The sequence below is a fragment of the Hyla sarda genome, chromosome 4 (genome assembly GCF_029499605.1).
Source record: "Hyla sarda isolate aHylSar1 chromosome 4, aHylSar1.hap1, whole genome shotgun sequence".
Taxonomy (NCBI): Eukaryota; Metazoa; Chordata; class Amphibia; order Anura; family Hylidae; genus Hyla; species Hyla sarda.
In genome coordinates, this window is record NC_079192.1 from 399,065,547 (window position 1) to 399,088,932 (window position 23,386).

Here is a 23,386-nt window from a genome sequence, read left to right on the forward strand (position 1 = left end):
CTTTATTTACACAGACAATGATAAATCCCCCCCCCAGCTATCATACATCCCAGTCATGAAAACTGAAAGTGTTGCCCATAGCAACCAATCACAGCTCAGCTTCCTTATCTCACACCCCTTTGGAAAATGAAAGCTGTGCTGTGACTGGTTACTATGGGCGATGAGGCCTTCCCTTTAGTTTAGAAAAATTAAGCCTGTGTAGATTATTTCTAGTGTTCCTGTAATTTAGGGTTTCCCAGCCGGTGTGCCTCCAGCTATTGCAAAACTAAAACTCCCAGCATGCCCGGACAGCCGTTGGCTGTCCGGGCATGCTGGGAGTTGTAGTTTTGCAACAGCTGGAGGCACACTGGCTGGGAAACACCGATGTAATTGAAAAAATAAAACCTAAGCATAGAGCCATGAAATAAACCAAATTTTCACATTTTATTAATGTTCAGCACAGGCGAGGAACGTAAATAATCTACAAAACATCTCCTCACATCCATGGGTCTCAATGTTCTCCGAACGTCTATCATTTTTACAAATAAAATACAAAAAAAAAAAAAAAAGCGCCACGAGACGTACAACTCGTCCATCCCGAAATCCAGATATCCGCGCCCGCCTGTACCTGTGGCACACAGCCAGCCCCGCAGAAACACCGGGCGCCCCATAAATAAATCAGCGTCTGCCACACGGCGTCTCTATCCTAATCCTTACTTCTCCCTGGTTTATTCATTTTTAACAAGGTGGTCACTCGTTGTATCTTGACAGCTTAAGCCTGGGTATGATATTCATCGACTGTAGTTCTTGGAACAGGAGTTTGCAGGCGTAGGGGATCCGCAAGGAAGATACGTGGCAGGATGATTTGCAGTAATGGCACCTAATGAAATACATACACAGAGATTAGGGATAAGATCGGAAAATAATGATGATGATGAGGATTATGGCGACAGTGATTTATGGTGGTGGCGGAGAGCGATGATACTGGTTGATGGCGGTGGGTGATCAGTCACTTGTGTTGACAGCATTTGTGTCCCTGTCACGCTGTTGACTCTTACACTCACCAACATCACTATTGTCACTATCATTATCCTAACATCACTCATAACCATGTAATACACTGCTGACACACACTCTTACCAACATCAGAACGATGAGGCAGAGAGAGTGAAGCTAAAGGAGGTTAGAGTGATGATGATGACGATGGTGGCGAGAGTGATGATGATGACGATGATGGTGGTGAGAGTGATCATGGTGGTGAGAATTATGATGTTGGACATGAGAGTAAATACTGTGGTAGTAGGAGAGTGATGAGGATGATGGTAGTGGGAGGGATGACTATGGTGGTTCAAAGTAATGATGATTATTATGGTGGTGATGGTGGGAATAATGATGATGGTAGTGAGAGTGATGACGATGGTGGTGAAAGTAATAATGATTATGGTGGTAGGAATGATGATGATGATGGTACCAAGAGTGATGATGATGGTGGTGGTGAAAGTAATGATGATGATTATGGTGGTGAGGAGGATGATGGAAGTGAGGGTGATGATGATGGTGGTAAAATAAATGATTATGGTGGTGGTAAGGATGAGGATAGTAGTGAGAGTAATGGTGGTGAGAGAAATGATGATGATGGTACTGAGAGTGATGACGATGGTGGTAAAAGTAATGATGATGATTATGGTGGTGGTTGGAATAATGATGATGGTAGTAAGAGTGATGATGATGGTGGTGAAAGTAATAATGATAATGGTGGTAGGAATGATAATGATGATGGTACCAAGAGTGATGATGATGGTGGTGGTGAAAGTAATGATGATGATTATGGTGGTGAGGAGGATGATGGAAGTGAGGGTGATGATGATGGTGGTAAAAGAAATGATTATGGTGGTGGTAAGGATGAGGATAGTAGTGAGAGTAATGGTGGTGAGAGAAATGATGATGATGGTACTGAGAGTGATGACGATGGTGGTAAAATGGTAAAAAGTAATGATGATGATTATGGTGGTGAGGATGATGATGGAAGTGAGGGTGATGATGATGGTGGTAAAAGTAATGATTATGGTGGTGGTAAGGATGAGGATAGTAGTGAGAGTGATGGTGGTGAGAGAAATGATGATGATGGTACTGAGTGATGACGATGGTGGTAAAAGTAATGATGATGATGATTATGGTGGTGGTTGGAATAATGATGATGGTAGTAAGAGTGATGATGATGATGGTGGTAAAAGTAATGATGATGATTATGGTTGGAATAATGATGATGGTACCGAGAGTGATGATAATGGTGGTGAGGATGATGATGGTAGAGTGAGGACGGTGGTGGTGAAAAAAATTATGAGGATTATGATGGTGGTGAGGATGATGATGATAGTGAGAGTGATAGTAATGATGGTGGGGGGGGGGGGGGTGGTGAGAGTAAGAATGGCCGTGAGAATGACAAGGGTGGTGGTGAAAGTGAGGATGATTGTAGTGGTGGTGAGAGTGATGACGATGGTGACAGTAATGGTAGCAGTGAGAGTGATGACAATGGTAAGAGTGATGATGAAAGTGAGAATGGTAATAATTGTTAGTGGTGAATATGATGATGGTGGACAAGGTGACAGTGATGATGATGGTGGGGGTGACAGTGATGATGATGGTGGGGGTGACAGTGATGATGATGGTGGGGGTGACAATGGTGATCGTGATGATCATGGTGGTGAGTGAGAATGACAAGGATGGTGGTAATAATGATGGTGGTGATGATGCTGAGAAAGGTGGTGAGAGTAATGAGGACATTGAGAATGATGAGGATGGTGGTGGTGGGGAGAGAGTTAACAATGGCGGTTCAAGTGACGGGCAGCATCTGTTGCAATCTACAGTCATGATATGCTGACGACTTAGTCATGTTCTCTTTATAATCACACTTCGTAAATATGGTTGTGGCAAGAGTCATGCTGGTGGTGGTAATTATAGTAATGATGATGGTTATGACAATGATAATAATGGTGACAATACTTTAATAGCAGATTACATTATTAAGCTTCATATTCATAGATTACACCAGAGGATATGCCACTTCCCTATATATACTTCTGTATGTGCAGGACAGAGGGTATGAGAACTTTTATCACGTGTCACCTAGACACATCAGAAAGTATAACCAGCAGGGGGCTGGGATCCCACCATAGATGGATCACTGAAAGGAAGACTGAGACTCCTTCCAACTGAAGGCCTTAGAGTTACATTGATGGCGCTCCTATTGAAATCAGTGTAATATGCATAAATGTGATTCACAATTTAACACGAATAAAATAGTCCAAGGAGGGTAAATACATATTATATATATATATATATATATATATATATATATATATATATATATATATACCCGGACAGACTTACCAGCCAGAATAACCAAGTAATCCGCACTGTCCACAAACATCCACCTCAAAGGCGTCGCTGGAAATCATCAGCCTCTCCAGGAGCAGCATGCTGGCACCATAGCCGATCAAACAGTCACGTTCCATCTCTCCAAGACGCAATCCACCATCACGGGATCGTCCTTCAGTGGGCTGCCTGGAGAAAGTAGAGAAAAACTATGGCCAAAGATCCAGACTGTGGCATCCAATGTTCCCATCTGGGATGGTGCCGAATCCCTTTGTATACGTGAACCCAGCTTTAAAGGGGTACTCTGCTGCTCAGCATTTGGAATAAACTGTTCTGAACGCTGGAGTCGGGAGCGATTGACGTCATAGTCCCGCCCCCACATGAAGTCACGCCCCGCCCACTCAATGCAAGTCTATGGGAGGGGGCTTGACGCTGTGGAGAACTTTCTGCTGCCTGCAACATCCTCCAGCATGACCGGTTTGGCGGTGGGTCAGTAATGGTGTGGGATGGCATTTCTTTGGGGGGCCGCACAGCCCTCCATGTGCTTGCCAGAGGTAGCCTGACTGCCATTAGGTACCAAGATGAGATCCTCAGACCCCTTGTGAGATCATATGCTGGTGCGGTTGGGCCTGGGTTCCTCCTAATGCAAGACAATGCTAGACCTCATGTGGCTGGAGTGTGTCAGCAGTTCCTGCAAGAGGAAGGCATTGGTGCTATGGACTGGCCGCCCGTTCCCCAGACCTGAATCCGATTGAGCACATCTGGGACATCATGTCTCGCTCCATCCACCAACGCCACGTTGCACCACAGACTGTCCAGGAGTTGGCGGATGCTTTAGTCCAGGTCTGGGAGGACATCCCTCAGGAGACCATCCGCCACCTCATCAGGAGCATGCCCAGGCATTGTAGGGAGGTCATACGGACACGTGGAGGCCACACACACTACTGAGCCTCATTGTGTCTTGTTTTAACCCCTTAAGGACTCAGGGTTTTTCCACTTTCGTTTTTTCCTCCTCACCTTTTAAAAATCATAACCCTCTCAATTTTCCACCTAAAAATCCATATTATGGCTTATTTTTTGGGTCACCAATTCTACTTTCCAGTGACATTAGTCATTTTACCCAAAAATTCACGGCGAAAGGGAAAAAAAAATAATTGTGCAACAAAATCGAAGAAAAAACGCCATTTTGTAACTTTTGGGGGCTTCCGTTTCTACGCAGTGTATATTTTGGTAAAAATGACACCTTATTATTCTGTAGGTCCATACGGTTAAAATGATCCCCTACTTATATAGGTTTGATTTTGTCGCACTTCTGGAAAAAATCATAACTACATGCAGGAAAATTTATACGTTTAAAAATGTCATCTTCTGACCCCTATAACTTTTTAATTTTTCCACGTACAGGGCGGTATGAGGGCTAATTTTTTGTGCCGTGATCTGAAGTTTTTAATTTTTGTTTTGATCGGACTTTTTGATCACTTTTTATTCATTTTTTAAAGGTATAAAAAGTGACCAAAATACGCTTTTTGGGAATTTGGAATTTTTTTGCACATACGCCATTGACCATGCGGTTTCATTAATGATATATTTTTATAGTTCGGACATTTACGCCCACGGCGATACCACATTTTTTTAATTTTTTTTTTAATTTACACTGTTTTATTTTTTTTTTATGGGAAAAGGGGGGTGATTCAAACTTTTATTAGAGAAGGGGTTAAATGACCTTTATTAACACTTTTTTTTTAACTTTTTTTTTTTTTGCAGTGTTATAGGTCCCATAGGGGACGGAGCAGTCATTCGTCGATCAGACACCGAGGAGGCAGGTAAGGGCCCTCCCGGTGTCCTGTAAGCTGTTCGGGACGCAGCGATTTCACTGCGGCAGTCCCGAACAGCCCGACTGAATAGCCGGGATACTTTCATTTTCGCTTTAGAAGCGGCAGTCAGCTTTGACCGCCGCTTCTCAAGGGTTAATACCGCACATTGCCGCGATGTGTGGTATTAGCCGCGGGTCCCGGCCGTTGATGAGCGCCGGGACCGATGCGATGTGGTGGCTTCATATCGAGGGAGCCGGCGCAGGACGTAAATATACGTCCTGCTTCGTTAAGGGGTTAAGGACATTACATAAAGTTGGATCAGCCTGTACTGGGGTTTTCCACTGTGATTTTGAGTGTGACTCCATATCCAGACCTCCATGGGTTGATACATTTGATTTGCATTGATAATTTTTGTGTGATTTTGTTGTCAGCGCATTCAACTATGTAAAGAGGAAAGTATTTCATACGATTAGTTCATTCATTCAGATCTAGAATGTGGCATCTTAGTGTTCCCTTAATTTTTTGGAGCAGTGTATATATTGTGAGCATGTATGTGTTCTTTATCTATGCACATAACACTTAGAGGCATACCAATGCCATTCACACAATTCGCTTACAGTAAAGAAAAATTATATTTGATCCCTCTGCTGATTTTGTACATTTGCCCACTGACAAAGAAAATGATCGGTCTATTATTTTAATGGTCGGCTTATTTAAACAGTGAGAGACAGAAAAGCAACAAAAATACAGAAAAAAGCATTTCAAATAAGCTATGAAATTATTTGTTTTCTACTTTTTTTTTACAAAGTATTTGATGCCATATGAATCAGCAAGATTCCTGTTTCCCATGTGTCTTTCATATAGGTAACAAGTTGAGATTAGAAGCACTCTCCTAAAGGGAGGGCTCGTAATCTCAGCTTGTTACCTGTATAAAAGACACCTGTCCACAGAAGCAATGAGATTCCAAACTCTCCACCATGGCCAAGACCAAAGAGCCGTCCAAGGATGTCAGGGACAAGTTGTAGACCTACACAACGCTGGAATGGGCTACAAGACCATCGCCAAGGAGCTGGGGGAGAAGTTTACAACAGTTGGTGCAATTATTCGCAGATTGGGGAAACACAAACTAGCTGTCAATCTTTCTCGGTCGGGGCCTTTATGCAAGATCTCACCCGGTGGAGTTTCAATGATCATGAGAATGGTGAGGAATCAGCCCAGAACTACACGGGAAGATCTTGTCAATGATCTCAAGGCAGCTGGGACCATAGTCATCAAGAAAGCACATGAACAGGCCCGTCTGAAGTTTACCAATGATCATCTGAATGATTTAGATATTTTAAATATGTATTTCACTAAGTAAAATGCAAATCAATTCATAACTAATTTGAAATGTGTTTTTCTAGTTTTTTGTTGTTGTGGTGGTTATTCTCTCTCTCTCGCTGTTCAAATAAACCGACCAATAAAAATATAGACGGATCAGTTTTTTGTCAGGGGGCAAATGTACAAAAAAAAGCAGGGGATTAAATAATTTGTTACTGTGGTGTCCCAGTACGGGATATGGTCCTTCTGTCCTGTCAGGTTGAGTACCTGTCTATCCCTGGGGCTCTCCTGCAGTATCTCCCCCTGTGTGTGTATATAGGTTTCCCCATAAAGAGTTTTCACATAATGAGTAAAGGACCTTTATTGTTAGTCACATGATTATGTTTAAGTCACTTGTTTAAGTCATATGATTGTTACCCAGAAAACCCAGTGACCTCTCTAGTGACCTATGGGCTCCTTGCACAGCCCCCTATATAAGATGGGGAGGAGCTGCAATCACTTTTTCTCTTAGGCTGCATTCACACCACGTTTTGTACATACGGGTGCCGGATCCGGCGGGGCAAACCGGGTGCTTCCGTACCCCAGCCGGACCAGCGCTGAACTCCATTTACTTTAATGAGCCAACCGGAGTGAAACGGTGACTCCGGTTGGCTCAGTTTTGACCCGTATGCAGTTTTGTGACCGGACCTAAAGCCGTAGTATACTACCGTTTTAGGTCCGGTCCAAAACCTCATACGGGTCAAAACTGAGCCGACCGGAGTCACCGTTTGACTCCGGTCGGCTCATTAAAGTAAATGGAGTCACGGGCTGATCCGGCCGGGGTACTGGAGCACCCGGTTTGCCCCTCCCCCCGCCAGAGCCGGCACCCGTATGTACAAAACGTAGTGTGAATGCAGCCTAAGATCATTGCTACTTCTGCTGAGGTCAAGTCCAGTCCAGTGTTCCAGTATCCGTGTCCAGAGCATTGGAGGCCTCAAGCCTAAAGTCTGAAGCCACCTATTAATTGCAAGTAAGCTTAAGTCATCAAATTGTCAGTCTTCAAGTCAGTCAAGTCTACTGTCTATTCACCGTGGCCTGCAGTATAGTCTGTCAAGTCACTGCAACTCCCACAAAGCTGTGAGGTCCCCCTGTGTCACTGGCCACCTCTCTGGGATATTGGCTGAACTGCATAGACTGTACAACCTGTCTAACCTCAGTAAAAGCTACCGTTACCCTTAACCTGGCTTTGGACTCTTTATTGCCCCTGCCTGACCTAGAACTAGCGGTGCTACTGATAAGGATGACCATTATGATTTTGATTACTGATCTATATATATTTATATATATATATATATATATATATATATATATATATATATATATATATTACAAAATAGATATATATGCTAATATGCTGCAGAAAAACATTTTCCTTAGGAGACATATCAGCTTGCTATTTGCTTGTAACTAAGATGAAGACCTTGGGACGAGGCCAAACGACGCAAGATAAAGAAGAAGTTGGAAGTTAGAGACAAGACATCTGAAGAAAGATAGACTGTGCAGAAGGATGAAGACATCAGGAATTTTCTGGTAGAATAGGGAGAAGGCAACATAAGTGACCTATGGTTAAGAAACAAATGGATGCTTAGAATGCTAATATATACAGACGCAATACTCAAGTAACTAATCAAAATATAACAAGATCATTTTGATGTGATGATGAACCTCCCCTTTTTTGTCAACTGTAAAAAACAATGTACTTCCGTATAATAAACAGAACTCCTTGGGACAGCTCTTTAGCCAGTATGCTGAGAAGGAGATTATACCAACTTTTTGTCTGGTGTTTATTTCTTTGTGTCGACACTAAGCAATATACAGCGGCAGTAACTCACATTTTAAAGGTCTAACCAGCAGTCAACCTTAACACTACCTTCAGGTGGTTATACAGGAAAACCACGCCCTGGCTTCACGAACACGAAGGGGTTAATACCATCTACCCCTTGGGCACTAACATCTACCCCACTACACCCGTGGCTCACCACATTCCCTTTACTGTAAACAATATATTGGGGTCACTCACACTCACATCCCTTGCATGACTCACAAAGTAACACACAGTTACGACACCTGTACACTACTCGCCAGCATCACCTCCTCCATTTTTTTTTTTACACTAGTTCTGTATGACCAAAACACATCCATGCCTCACAAGTCCTTGGTAAGCTGGATGGGGTTACACTGATGACTTTCATGACACTTTCACACTTGCAATGACATGAAACTGTTTGACGACCGTTGAATAACTTGCACCCGCACTTGTGTATCTCTTGCGGATGCTAATGTCACACTCATGACAATACAATTGCCTACGGCTGTCATGGCATGCTGGGCGTTGTAGTTTGGCAACAGCTGGAGAGCCACAGGTTGGGGATGACAAAGGTATGAAATAAAAAGGAACTAAAGAAAACCCAGTGCTGGTATTTGCTTTGGAAAACATCCACAGCAATAGCTCAAAGCAAAGCACAGCCCACTGAGTACACACGGGAGACGTGGTCACAGCTTTTACTGACAGCGGCTCAGTCCAGACATGTCTGGAACAGATGCCGTCAGGTCACCTCTCCACACACTGAGGACTGAGCAATCACTCACATCAAGCCTCATAGACTGCATTGCAATACATATCCATATTTAGTAGAAACCAGACAGGATCCCAACATATCTTAAAGGAGTATAGGGATCGACCGATATCGATTTTTTTTAGGGCCGATACCAATAATCTGCGACCTTTCAGGCCGATAGCCGATAACTTGTATAGGTTATCGGCTATTACCCTCCCCCCCCCACCCGGAAAAATGATTTAAAGCGGGCGTTTTAAATCAATCAACTGCAGTGGCTTTTGCGGAGCAATAGACCGCCGCCGCCGCCACCCGCTTCTCTCCCCCTGTCCGTCCTGGGGTCCTACCTAGTCCAACCACCACCACCGCTGCCCCATTGCCTTCCCCATCCCCGGTTTTATAATTACCTGTTCCCGGGGTCCGTACTACTTCTGGCTTCGGCGGTGTCCTGAGCTGTCACTGTGCGCGGTGACGTTCCGTTGAGGATGTCCCCCGTCATTGCGCTGCGCAGAGCGCAGGAGCCAGAAGTAGCGCGGACCCCAGGCCCCGGGAACAGGTAATTATAAAACCGGGGATGGGGGAGGCAATGGGGCGGTGGTCCCTGGCCGGGGAGGCAGGGGGGTGCGGGTATGGGCTGGGCATTATCGGTATATCGGCAAGGTAATTGCCGATACCGATAATGTCCAAAATCGTGAATATCAGCCAATAATATTGGCCAAACTGATAATCGGTCGATCCCTAAAGGAGTACTCCAGAGAAATTAAACTTACCCCCTATCCACAGGACAGGGAAAAGTTTTAGATCATGGGGGTCCAACCGTTGGGATCCCTGCATTTTCCAGCACAGGACCCCGGCAGTCCCCAGGAAGAGGAGTGTGCTGTCTCCTGAACGAAGCGGTGGCCGACACACCTCCTTCATGTATCTCCTAGATAAATTGAGAGGACGTGTCGGCCGCGGCTTCTGCCAAGGGTAGGCACACCCCCTTCCTGAAGGCTGCCGTGCAGGAGATCGCAGGTGCACCCAGCGGTCGCAACCCAGCAACACGTAAGCTCAGACATCGCTCTCTTCACCGTCTTGACAACATTCAGAAGCCCGGGACCCCGCCTTTGACTGGAATGTGAGGGGGGGGGGGGGGGGTCACATGCTCTCTCCCCCCCCCCCCCCCCCCATTAGAATGAAATAGCAGTAGCGTTTAATACAATTTTAGAAAAATTCGCTCATCGCTGGTCCCTTGCTTGGGACCCTTGATGTTCGCGCACACCGGGAGCCCAATGCACCTTTAATATATTAATTTATTTAATTAATTAACTAATTAATTACTTTATTTATGTTTGCTTCGATATAGTATAGAGCAGTGGTCTTCAACCTGCGGACCTCCAGCTGTTGCAAAACTACAACTCCCAGCATGCCCGGACAGCCGTTGGCTGTCCGGGCATGCTAGGAGTTGTAGTTTTGCAACAGCTGGCGGCACCCTGGTTGGAGTGCATGACTCTTCTTACCTGCATCTTTCTATATATGATACCACATGAAGTTACCTTGTAAGAACAGCTCTGGGTCCTCTTGCTCGGGCATGCATCTTATCTAGCACCATGTGCTTCAGCTTCTGGTAGTACACAGGGCCAAAGTAAATATAAGCCTCCAAAGGTTCTCTAAAAGGGAGGACAGATACATAAATATTATTTGTTACATCTCTATATCATACTGCACACACAGTATTTGTTACACCTCTATATCATACCGCACACACAGTATTTGTTACACCTCTATATCATACTGCACACACAGTATTTGTTACACCTCTATATCATACCGCACACACAGTATTTGTTACACCTTTATATCATACTGCACACACAGTATATGTTACACCTCTATATCATACTGCACACAGTATATGTTACACCTCTATATCATACTGCACACAGTATTTGTTACACCTCTATATCATACTGCACACACAGTATTTGTTACCACATCTATATCATACTGCACACACAGTATTTGTTACACCTCTATCATACTGCACACACAGTATTTGTTACACCTTTATATCATACTGCACACACAGTATTTGTTACACCTCTATATCATACTGCACACACAGTATTTGTTACACCTCTATATCATACTGCACACACAGTATTTGTTACACCTCTATATCATGCTGCACACAGTATTTGTTACACCTCTATATCATGCTGCACACAGTATTTGTTACACCTCTATATCATACTGCACACACAGTATTTGTTACACCTCTATATCATACTGCACACACAGTATTTGTTACACCTCTATATCATACTGCACACACAGTATTTGTTACACCTCTATATCATACTGCACACACAGTATATGTTACACCTCTATATCATACTGCACACACAGTATTTGTTACACCTCTATATCATGCTGCACACAGTATTTGTTACACCTCTATATCATGCTGCACACAGTATTTGTTACACCTCTATATCATACTGCACACACAGTATTTGTTACACCTCTATATCATACTGCACACACAGTATTTGTTACCACATCTATATCATACTGCACACACAGTATTTGTTACACCTCTATATCATACTGCACACACAGTATTTGTTACACCTCTATATCATACTGCACACACAGTATTTGTTACACCTCTATATCATACTGCACACACAGAATTTGTTACACCTCTATATCATACTGCACACACACAGTATATGTTACACCTCTATATCATACTGCACACACAGTATTTGTTACACCTCTATATCATACTGCACACACAGTATTTGTTACACCTCTATATCATACTGCACACACAGTATTTGTTACACCTCTATCATACTGCACACACAGTATTTGTTACACCTTTATATCATACTGCACACACAGTATTTGTTACACCTCTATATCATACTGCACACACAGTATTTGTTACACCTCTATATCATACTGCACACACAGTATTTGTTACACCTCTATATCATACTGCACACACAGTATTTGTTACCACCTCTATATCATACTGCACACACAGTATATGTTACACCTCTATATCATACTGCACACACAGTATTTGTTACACCTCTATATCATACTGCACACACAGTATTTGTTACACCTCTATATCATACTGCACACACAGTATTTGTTACACCTCTATATCATACTGCACACACAGTATATGTTACACCTCTATATCATACTGCACACACAGTATTTGTTACACCTCTATATCATACTGCACACACAGTATTTGTTACACCTCTATATCATACTGCACACACAGTATTTGTTACACCTCTATATCATACTGCACACACAGTATTTGTTACACCTCTATATCATACTGCACACACAGTATTTGTTACACCTCTATATCATACTGCACACACAGTATATGTTACACCTCTATATCATACTGCACACACAGTATTTGTTACACCTCTATATCATACTGCACACACAGTATTTGTTACACCTCTATATCATACTACGCACACAGTATTTGTTACACCTCTATTTCATACTGCACACACGGTATTTGTTACCACCTCTATATCATACTGCACACACGGTATTTGTTACACTTCTATATCATACTACACACACAGTATTTGTTACACCTCTATATCATACTGCACACACAGTATTTGTTACACCTCTATATTATACTGCCCACACAGTATTTGTTACACCTCTATATCATACTACGCACACAGTATTTGTTACACCTTTAGAAGATAATGCAATGATACTCTGTTTCTTCTTTATATTGCATTGTACTCAGTCTCAACGTCTGCATTTTAGCCACCTCAAATAGCAACACTATTGTCCATGGGCAGTGTCAGGTATTAAAGCTTAAAGGGGTACTCCGATGGAAAACAAATCAGCTGATGCCAGAAAGTTTTCTTTTTACAGATTTTTAAAATAAATTACTTCTATTTAAGAATCTTAAATAGAATTTTTTTTTTAAATCAACAGATTTATAAGTTACTTCTATTAAGAAATCTTTACCCTTCCAGTACTTTTTAGCAGCTGTATGCTACAGAGGAAATTCTTTTCTTTTTGAATTTCTTTTTTGTCTTGTCCACAGTGCTCTCTGCTGACACCTCTGTCCATATCAGGAACTATCCAGAGCAGCATAGGTTTGCAATGGAGATTTTTCTCCTGCTCTGGACAGTTCCTGAAACAGGCATCAGGTGTAAGCAGAGAGCACTGTGGACAAGACAAAAAAGAAATTCAAAAAGAAAAGAATTTCCTCTGTAACATACAGCTGCTAAAAAGTACTGGAAGGGTAAAGATTTTTTAATAGAAGTCATTTACAAATCTGTTTCACTTTCTGGCACCAGTTGATTTAAAAAATAAATAAAAATGTTTTCCACTGGAGTACCCCTTTAAAGGAGTAGTCCAGTGGTGATTCAGTGGTGAGCAACTTATCCCCTATCCTAAGGATAGGGGATAAGTTGCAGATCGCGGGGGGTCCGACCGCTGGGGCCCCCTGCGATCTCCTGTACGGAGCCCCGACAGCCCGCGGGAAGGGGGCGTGTCGACCTCCGCACGAGGCGGCGGCCGACACGCCCCCTCAATACAACTCTATGGCAGAGCCGAAGCGCTGCCTTCGGCAATCTCCGGCTCTGCCATAGAGATGTATTGAGGGGGCGTGTCGGCCGCCGCCTCGTGCGGGGGTCGACACCCGCTATCTCGGCGGAGAGCCGGGGCCCCGTACAGAGAGATCGCAGGGGGCCCCAGCGGTCGGACCCCCCGCGATCTCAAACTTATCCCCTATCCTTAGGATAGGGGATAAGTTTTTCACCACTGGACTACCCCTTTAAGCCTTTTAGTACCTTTAAGAGTAGGAGCAAATCCCCAAAGCAAACCTCTCCTGCTCTGGACAGTTCCTGACACAGACAGAGGTGTCAGCAGAGAGCATTGTGGTCAGACTGGAAAGGACTACACAGCTTCCTCTGTAGTATTCAGCAGCTCATAAGTACTGGAAGGATTAAGATTTTTAAAGAGAAGTAATTTACAAATCTGTTTAACTTTCTGGATTCATTTGATCTGAAAACATTTCATTTTCACCGGAGTACCCCTTGGAGTATGGCTGTGCAGGCGTAGTCCACACCATTCATTTCGGGGACAGTTGTGTCCCCGCTCTAAGTTTGGCAGGGGCCCCAGAGAACAGATTCTCACCAGTCTGCTTGTCATCTCCTACAATGGATAACTTTATGAGATTGTGAAAATTCATTGAATCTATGTGTATGTGAGCCTTAAAGGGGTACTCTGGTGGACTTCTACAGTACTTGAAAATCTTAAGCCTTCAGAACATTCCCAGAAAGAACATCCGTACTTTGCCCGGTGTAACGGATCATGTGTGGCCAGAATAACTTCTAGTATACAAATAAAGACCAACATGAGTCTGTCGCAGAAATATCTGAAACAAATGTGCCACATGTGATCAAACCCTTACGAAAGGAATTCTTACCCAGTTATCCCAGAGGTTACATAATCTTTCCCCAAGTAATTATAACCGTATCGTATCAGGTCTTCACACACATCCTTTACTTTGCTGCCCCCAAAGGCTGTTCCATAGTGAAATCTGCCATCCAAGACCCCGGCCTTTCCGGCCAAGAGTTCGATCAGCTTCCCAACCTGCCGAAAGACAATAAGGGATATGCACTGCATTAATTTATAAAATAATTAAAATAAAAAAATACAAATTTAAGCAACAACACAGCAAACAGTCTTTACTAAGAATTATCCTTCAGCTTTGTATCTACAGCTCCTGTGTAGAGCTGTGTGTTTCCATAGTTACAGCGCACTCTTTACCCCACTCTTTTTAACCGACTAGCTGATTACCCGGCGTTGCCCAGTCTTCCTACCTAAACGTTGTGGGAAAGGAAAAGCAACACTCTTCTACTGCATGCCACCCAGCTTTCCCAGTGTCCTGAAGCCCCGGCAGTAATAGACTCCTCGTCCTCCCTGCACTCCTCACTACAGTGCTGCCATGCCCTCTCCCTGCCCCCGTGCCAATGTATTCTGTCCCCCTCTTACTCTTCTCTCAGCCCGCAGTAAATCTTCTCTCCCCTGCCAGCCCTGTCCCCTCTTCCTGCCCCTGCACTAACTATTCTACGGCCCTGCCTGCCAGATAGTTAAATCATACTTTACCATGAGGCTGGTCTAGCGACAGGATGTTTATAACTGGGGGAAATGTTTGCAGCCCGAGAGTAACACAATCAGGAGATGTAACTAAAGTCTCATAGACTTGCATAGACACTCTTCTACTGCGTGCCACCCAGCTTTTCCAGCCTCTTGAAGTCCCTGCAGTGATAGGCTACTTGTCCTCCCTGCAGCGCTGCCATGTCCTCTCCCTGCCCCCATGCCAATGACTTCAGAGACATTTTACAAATTTTCCTTAAGTGTTTTTATAGTCACTGGAACAATAAAAAAAAAAATGCATGTAAAACGTCTGCAAAACTTTCGAGGCAGAGTCCTGGACAGTCAGAGGTACAGTCAATGCTGTTTAGTGGACGCCGATGCACCAACTAACTTTGTTTTTGTTGTATTTTATAGTTGTGTTACAGTGTTTAGGGTTAACATCCCAGCCTTTTAATAACCACACTAAATGGCAGCCTGATCTCATAATAATTGCGCCCACCACAATCCTAAACACCGTGACAAATAACATTGCACTGGATTACTCCTCATCTTTCTTACAGGGGGAACTGAAATCACTTCCCCAATCACATTGTCTCTACGGTCGACATTACAAGCAGCTGGAGGTTTATTGGTTTCGCGTCCATATAAAACCATTAACAGGATTCTGCCCTATTAAACGTAGATTGTTCCAAAAAACCTCATGTGCTTGGTATTCACCCAGTGCCTGTCAGACCTTGGAAAACTATTGTAAAGTATCCCTAATATTTTAAAAGTTAAAGGCTCCAATGTTCTAGCTTCACTAGATCCCATGTTTGTATGTTCATATCAAAAGCCTAGTGCTTATGAATCTGGCCCTGCTGTAAAGGAGGCCATATATCTTTAAAGGGGTACTCCACTGCTAGACATCTTATCCCCTATTCAAAGGATAACATGTCTGATCACGGGGGTCCCGTTGCTGGGGAACCCCTCGATCTCCTGCAGCACCCGGCGTTCTAAACAAATGTGGGGTTCCGGTGGCAGTGGTCGTAACTTCCCGATATGCCCCCCTCCCATAGACATGAATAGAAGAGGTTTGGTATGATGGGGTGTGGTCGTGACATCACTATCACGGCAACCCGCTCCAAGCGTTCTGAACAATAAGTTCAGAATGCTGGGGCACAGGAGTACCACTTTAATAGCTAGTCCTAATTCCCCCAAACAGATGCACGCTCAGCTGGGCAGAAGGTGCAAGTGTTTTCAATGGAGAGATGATTAAAAAAAATGGGTTTCAGCCTCTTCTGGCATCGGTTGCTTGTCTCTAAGGCAGTGCTTCCCCAACCAGGGTGCCTCCAGCTGTTGCAAAACTACCTTTAAGTGTCTGGCGTAAATTATAATAATTCTGTCGGGATGCTGGCGGTCCAGCCCCCCTCTTGTTAAGTCACACACAATTTTTTTTTTTCTAAATGTTGTGTGTGGCACAAAAAATTATAAAAACCACGGAAAGCTCAGCATAGAATTTAGTGTAAAAAAAAAACAACAAAAAAAAAAAGTTCACCAAAATTCCACAGACGCCTGATAAAAACAGGGGCGTGCACCACATCCACTCTTGGAAAGGGGTTAATTGTAATTTATTTATATATTATATATATATATATATATATATATATATATATATATATATATAAATAAATATGTTTATATAAAAAAAAAAAAAAAATAGACTAAAGATTTATGTAAAAAAATTACATCAAAATTGTGACACCAACCGTCATACGGGAAGGGTAACCATGAGGATTCATGATGATATCGGGGCAAATCCCTGTATCAGCAAACGGCATATCTTCTTGCTGAACTATCAAACCGCATACACCTGGGAAAAAAAGAAATAAAACGTATAATGTCATTTTATTTTATTTATTTATGACATTTTTTTTTGTTTTGCTTTCAGAAAGTATCATAAATTGGTCCTGTTGTTCATTGGTCTAAAGATAGATATTCCAACTTTAATGGGGGTTTTCGGGTCGCCTAATTGATGGTCTATCCTCAGGAATAGGTCATATATATATATCTGCCAATCAGTTTTTTGACTTGTGTGGGACTGCGGCCAACTGAAGTAAATAGGAACTGAGCCGCAGTAACCATGTACGGCCACTACACAATGTATGGAGCTGTCTACTTCTGTCTTAGTTTCCTATGCATATGGACACCGAGGCACACAGCTGATCGGGAAGTGGTGGTCAGATGTTGATAGCCCCACTGATCAGATATTGATGGCCTGATTTAGTAGAACCTCAAAAGGGAACAGTTGTGGCCATAACACACTAAAAAGGGTCTATACTAAAGATGTAACCCCAACTTTAAAATCTATCCTTTGGCCACAGGATTGGGGATAACAAGCTGATTGGTGCGGGTCCAAATGTTTGGACCTTCACCAATCCTGAGAATGGAGTGCTGCGAGTGTGCGTGGCCACTTCCACATTCATTTTCTATGAGGCTTTGGAATATTGCCAAGCTCAATACAGCGTGTATGTGCGCCAAACACTCCATTGATTCAGGGGGACTGTTTTCCTCTGTTCTCGAGATCAGTGGGGTCCTGGCAGTGATCTTGGTATCCCTGTATCCTGTGGATAGGGGATAACTTTAGGTGTTGTGTTTCTGAAAGAAAACACCGTAGACCTCTCTACCCCTTAATGCTCATTCTGAAAAACAAATAATGCTCTGTTCAAAATTAAATTATATTTGATCGTAATAGAGCAGCACGTAGCAATATTCTACCCATTAATACAACAGACACCATGATAGAAACCTCATTATTAGGCCAATGATGTCTCTTGGGCCCTTTTATGTTCCTATGACAGCAGTTCTCAAACAGGGTTCCTCCAGCTGTTGCAAAACTACAACTCCCAGCATGCCCAGACAGCCTTCGGCTGTCTGGGCATGCTGAGAGTTGTAGTTTTGCAACAGCTGGAGGCACACTGGTTGGGAAACACTGCTATGACCAAAGAGAAAATTGAATTGACTCTGTAAATGTGAACAGAAAAAGCACAACGGTCTCAAAAATTTGTGCAAGAGTTTTTCATGTGTTTTATCCATTGACTTTAGTATGAGACAGTCAAAAAATGTATATTCTTATACGCTTTTAGATTTACTCGAAATGCATATTTAACCATAGAAAACCCTCCCAGATACTCCCCCCTCGCAGTCACCCAGACTCACCCCAAACTTGTGTTACAATAAAAAAAAAATTACATTAAATAAAATAAACACACTCTAAAATGAAATAAAGGGTCTGGCTAACAGCTGATCTGGAAGTGGTGGTCAGATGGTGATAGCCCCATGGATCAGATATTGAGGACCTGATTTAGTAGAACTTCAAGGAGAACAGTTGTGGCCATAAAACACTTAAAAGTGTCTATGCTTAAATGGGCAACGTCAGATTCAAAAACTTTTGATATGTTGTATATGTTGGCAAAAACATTAACTTTTCTAATATTAATAAGACATTTTTATTTCCTTTTTTATAGAAATCATATCTTATAAAATCATTGCTTTGTCCAAGCTGAAGCACAGACATGGATAAAGTCCACTAAGTGAGAGTGGGCTAGCACTCCTCTGTGATAGGACAGGAGAGAGCACAGAGGAGTGCCATCAGACAGGAGAGAGCACAGAGGAGTGCCATCAGACAGGAGAGAGCACAGAGGAGTGCCATCAGACAGGAGAGAGCACAGAGGAGTGCCATCAGACAGGAGAGAGCACAGAGGAGTGCCATCAGACAGGAGAGAGCACAGAGGAGTGCCATCAGACAGGAGAGGGCACAGAGGAGTGCCATCAGACAGGAGAGAGCACAGAGGAGTGCCATCAGACAGGAGAGCGCACAGAGGAGTGCCATCAGACAGGAGAGCGCACAGAGGAGTGCCATCAGACAGGAGAGCGCACAGAGGAGTGCCATCAGACAGGAGAGCGCACAGAGGAGTGCTATCAGACAGGAGAGCGCACAGAGGAGTGCTATCAGATGGAGAGCACACAGAGGAATGCTATGAGACGGAGAGCGCACAGAGGAGTGCTATCAGACAGGAGAGAGCACAGAGGAGTGCTATCAGACAGGAGAGAGCACAGAGGAGTGCTATCAGACGGAGAGCGCACAGAGGAGTGCTATCAGACGGAGAGCGCACAGAGGAGTCCTATCAGACAGGAGAGAGCACAGAGGAGTTCTATCAGACAGGAGAGACCACAGAGGAGTGCTATCAGACAGGAGAGACCACAGAGGAGTGCTATCAGACAGGAGAGACCACAGAGGAGTGCTATCAGACAGGAGAGCGCACAGAGGAGTGCTATCAGACAGGAGCGAGCACACAGAGGAGTGCTATGAGACGGAGAGCGCACAGAGGAGTGCTATCAGATGGAGAGCGCACAGAGGAGTGCTATCAGACGGAGAGCGCACAGAGGAGTGCTATTAGACGGAGAGCGCACAGAGGAGTGCTACCAGACAGGAGAGAGCACAGAGGAGTGCTATCAGACGGAGAGCGCACAGAGGAGTCCTATCAGACAGCAGAGAGCACAGAGGAGTGCTATCAGAAAGGAGAGAGCACAGAGGAGTCCTATCAGACAGGAGAGAGCACAGAGGAGTGCTACCCCACCCTCACTTACTGGACTTTGTTCATACCTGTGCTTCAGCTTGGATAAAGTCATAATTTTAGAAGCGATGATTCTATAAAAAGGAAATAACATTTTCTTATGAAGTATATTAGAAAGGTTCATGTTTTGCCAAGATATACAACGTATAAAGTTTTTGTATTTGACAGTGCCCATTTAAGAAGTAACCCCAATTTTAAAGGGGTACTCCGCTGCTCAGCGTTTGGAACAAACTGTTCCGAACGCTGGGGGCGGTGCCGGGAGCTCGTGACATCATAGCCCCACCCCCTCATGTAATCCGTAACGCCCCCTCCCATAGACTTGCATTGAGGGGGCGGGGCTATGATGCCCCCTCCCATGGACTTGCACTGAGGGAGCGGGGCATGATGTCATGAGGGGGTGGGGCTATGATGTCATGAGCTCCCGGCGCCGGCTCCAGCATTCGGAACAGTTGAGCAGCGGAGTACCCATTTAAAAGCTATCCTCTGTCCACAGGGTTGGGGTAACAAGCTGACTGGTGTTGGTCCAAATGCTGGGATCTCCACCAATCCGGGAGTGCATGGAATGTGCGTGACCACCTCTACATTCATTTTCTATAAGGTTTTGGAATATTGCCAAGCTCAATACAGCATGTGAGGGCTAAACACTCTTGATTTGTGAACAGGAAAAGCACAACTGTATCAAAAAACTGTGCTAGAGTTTTTCTTGCGTTCTGTCCATGGACTTAGTGGGAGACGGTCACAAAAAATGCACGTGTACATGCGCTTTTTGATTTGCTCGAAATGAATAGTTAATCGTAGAAGACTCTCCCAAGTGCATCACTGTCACCCAGACTCGCCAAAAATTTGTGTTAGGATAAAAAAAAAAAAAAAATTACATTATATTAAAATTAAATAAATAAAAAGAAAACACTATAAAATGAAATAAAGGGTCTTGCTAACATGTCTACATATATACATACAACGATCTAAAAAAGAAGAAAAAAATGAGGTAGCTACAAAGCCCTACTACATAACACTGCTAAGCAGAACCTAAACTGAAGGTGCCGTCGAATGCGCCAAACCCCTGAGAACCCCTTTTATGTGCCAAAGCGGTTCCCATAGCAGACAGTTGCTGTGTTGTTTGTTTTGTGTGAAAGTGAGTGATAAAAGAAGCATGAAATCGACACAGAAAAGCAAAACAGCAGAAAGAAGTGGGGACTCTCCATCATAGCGGCTCCTACCCTCTGCTGACTCGTGTAACAATGGGATCTACACATCCATCCGCAGATCTAACACAGCTGTGCATTTCATTAGATCAAGAGGCCGAGTGACACAAGTAAATAATTAACTTATTCTGCTCCGCTGACTGTGCCGGCAACACCAGTCATAGCTGACGGCCCCCCCGATACCGGGGCGCACAAAGGCCGTAATGAGCTTAGAATAAGTTATAGTTGGAAAGTAATGAATACTTACCGGGACAATATTAAAATTAAGAGCGTTTACTGCCTCGTATGAGAGGAGAAAATCTGCTCAGCTGAACCTACAAAGTGATTTTTTTTGTTAAAATAATTTATAATTAAACTGTAGTTTATAATTAATGGCTAAATACAGATTTTATGTATTTATATATACTATATTTTTTTTCATTATTATATAAATATATGTACCGTATGTTTATTTTTAAGATGCAAAATCATAGAATGTTGCATAATCTTGTAATCCTTTTTATCAGACTAACAGTACTATATTATATATATATATATATATATATATATATATATATATATATATACACATATACACACACATTTTCCATAAAAAAAAGGGGGGGGCAAGTACACACATATATATACATCTATCTATCCCTCTCTCTGTGTATATATATATATATATATATATATATATATATATATATATATATATATGTATATATATTTAGTACATTTTAATATAAAAAATGAAAAAACATTATTTTTATTACTATTGTTTTAAAAAATCATCCTCAAGCCCACTCCACATTATTTTTTATTGGTGAATCAAGAGTTTTTGGTGGTGGTATTCCAAAACAATAGGGAGAGGTTAAAAAACTGTTTAATGCAAATGTCGACTAAACTAATTATTATGAGGCTAATATTGCTGTGTGACAGGGAGAGCGATCAGCGAATGAGCCAACACTTGTTCGTCGGCTGATTTTTTTTGGTATACATTTTTATTAAGGTTTTAACATTAAAGACAACACAATTATGCAAAAATCTGATACAGTAACATACAAAAAAAATAAATACAAAAAAAAAACAAAAAAATAAAAAAAATAACAGGCATGCTGGGAGTTATAGTTTTGCAACTGGTTGGAAAACACTGGTCTAATAACTTGCGCGCCACACCATTTTTTGATTCAAGTCATGCCAAATATCTATGCCGCCGGTGTGTTTTCCTACATGCATTCCTGCCAATGCAAATCATGTGATTCATCGATCATGTGATTCAAGGATTCCTCTTCAAAATGTTAAAGGGGTTATCCAGGAAAAAACTTTTTTCTATATATCAACTGGCTCCAGAAAGTTAAACAGGTTTGTAAATTACTTCTATTTAAAAATCTTAATCCTTCCAGTACTTATGAGTTGTTCTTTTCTGTCTCTCTGATTACACCTGTCTCTGGAACTGTCCAGAGTAGAAGCAAATCCCAGTAGCAAATCTCTTCTACTGCAATTCCCGAGACAAGCAGAGATGTCAGTAGAGAGCACTGTTGCCAGACAGAAAAGAACAACTCAACTTCAGCAGCTGATAATTATTGGAAGGATTAAGATTTTTTTAATAGAAGTAATTTACAAACCTGTTTAACTTTATGGAGCCAATTGATATTAGAAAAAAAAAATTTCTGGAATACCCCTTTAAAGAACAAAAATCACAAAAAAAAACTTAAACAAAAATATTTACAGACTTTAAAAAAACAAAACAAAAAAAATTTTTGTAAAGCATTTTACATTTTTAACATAACTTTCACATTACAGCTAACATCTGACTGCAATTTTAGCCAAAAAATAAAGAATATTGGTTAAAGAAAAATATTTTTAGAATAAAACCAGTTGTAGACATCAAAGACATGATTTTAGATGTAAAACCATTACAAAAGGTACAGTGAATGGTAAAGATAAGATAAAGATACAAATCTAAAAATAAAAGTATTTATGGAGTGCAAAATATGTACAACCTGCATATATATTTATTAATACTTTGAATAATATTTTTTTTTACTATATATATATATATATATATATATATATATATATTACTTGTTATTTTTTATTAATAATAAAAATAATTATATATATATAATATAATATATATATTATAATATAATATATAATATAATATAATATAATATATATATATATATATATATATATATATATATATATATATATATATATAAATACATTTTTTTAAATAAAGACTGCCAATATAAATATTTATATATTTCTGCAAGGCAATGTTCAAACGATGTGGATCCTCCGCGAATCAGTTGCACCTAATTGACGCACCATAAATAAATACA

At 42.1% G+C, this 23,386-nt stretch overlaps 1 protein-coding gene across 1 annotated transcript in view; it reads right to left on the bottom strand.

The window, feature by feature from the left end:
• Positions 1 to 414: 414 nt before the first annotated feature.
• The window catches only part of POLR3B (RNA polymerase III subunit B), a 129,620-nt gene continuing 106,648 nt past the window's right edge, over positions 415 to 23,386 (bottom strand). The window contains exons 22-26 of the mRNA XM_056569913.1: positions 16,984 to 17,087; positions 14,565 to 14,731; positions 10,618 to 10,731; positions 3,370 to 3,543; positions 415 to 859 (exon numbers count right to left, since the gene is read on the bottom strand). Of these exons, the coding sequence (XP_056425888.1) occupies positions 730 to 859; positions 3,370 to 3,543; positions 10,618 to 10,731; positions 14,565 to 14,731; positions 16,984 to 17,087 (689 nt within the window). The 3' untranslated portion in view covers positions 415 to 729. The remainder of the gene's footprint in view (positions 860 to 3,369; positions 3,544 to 10,617; positions 10,732 to 14,564; positions 14,732 to 16,983; positions 17,088 to 23,386) is intronic.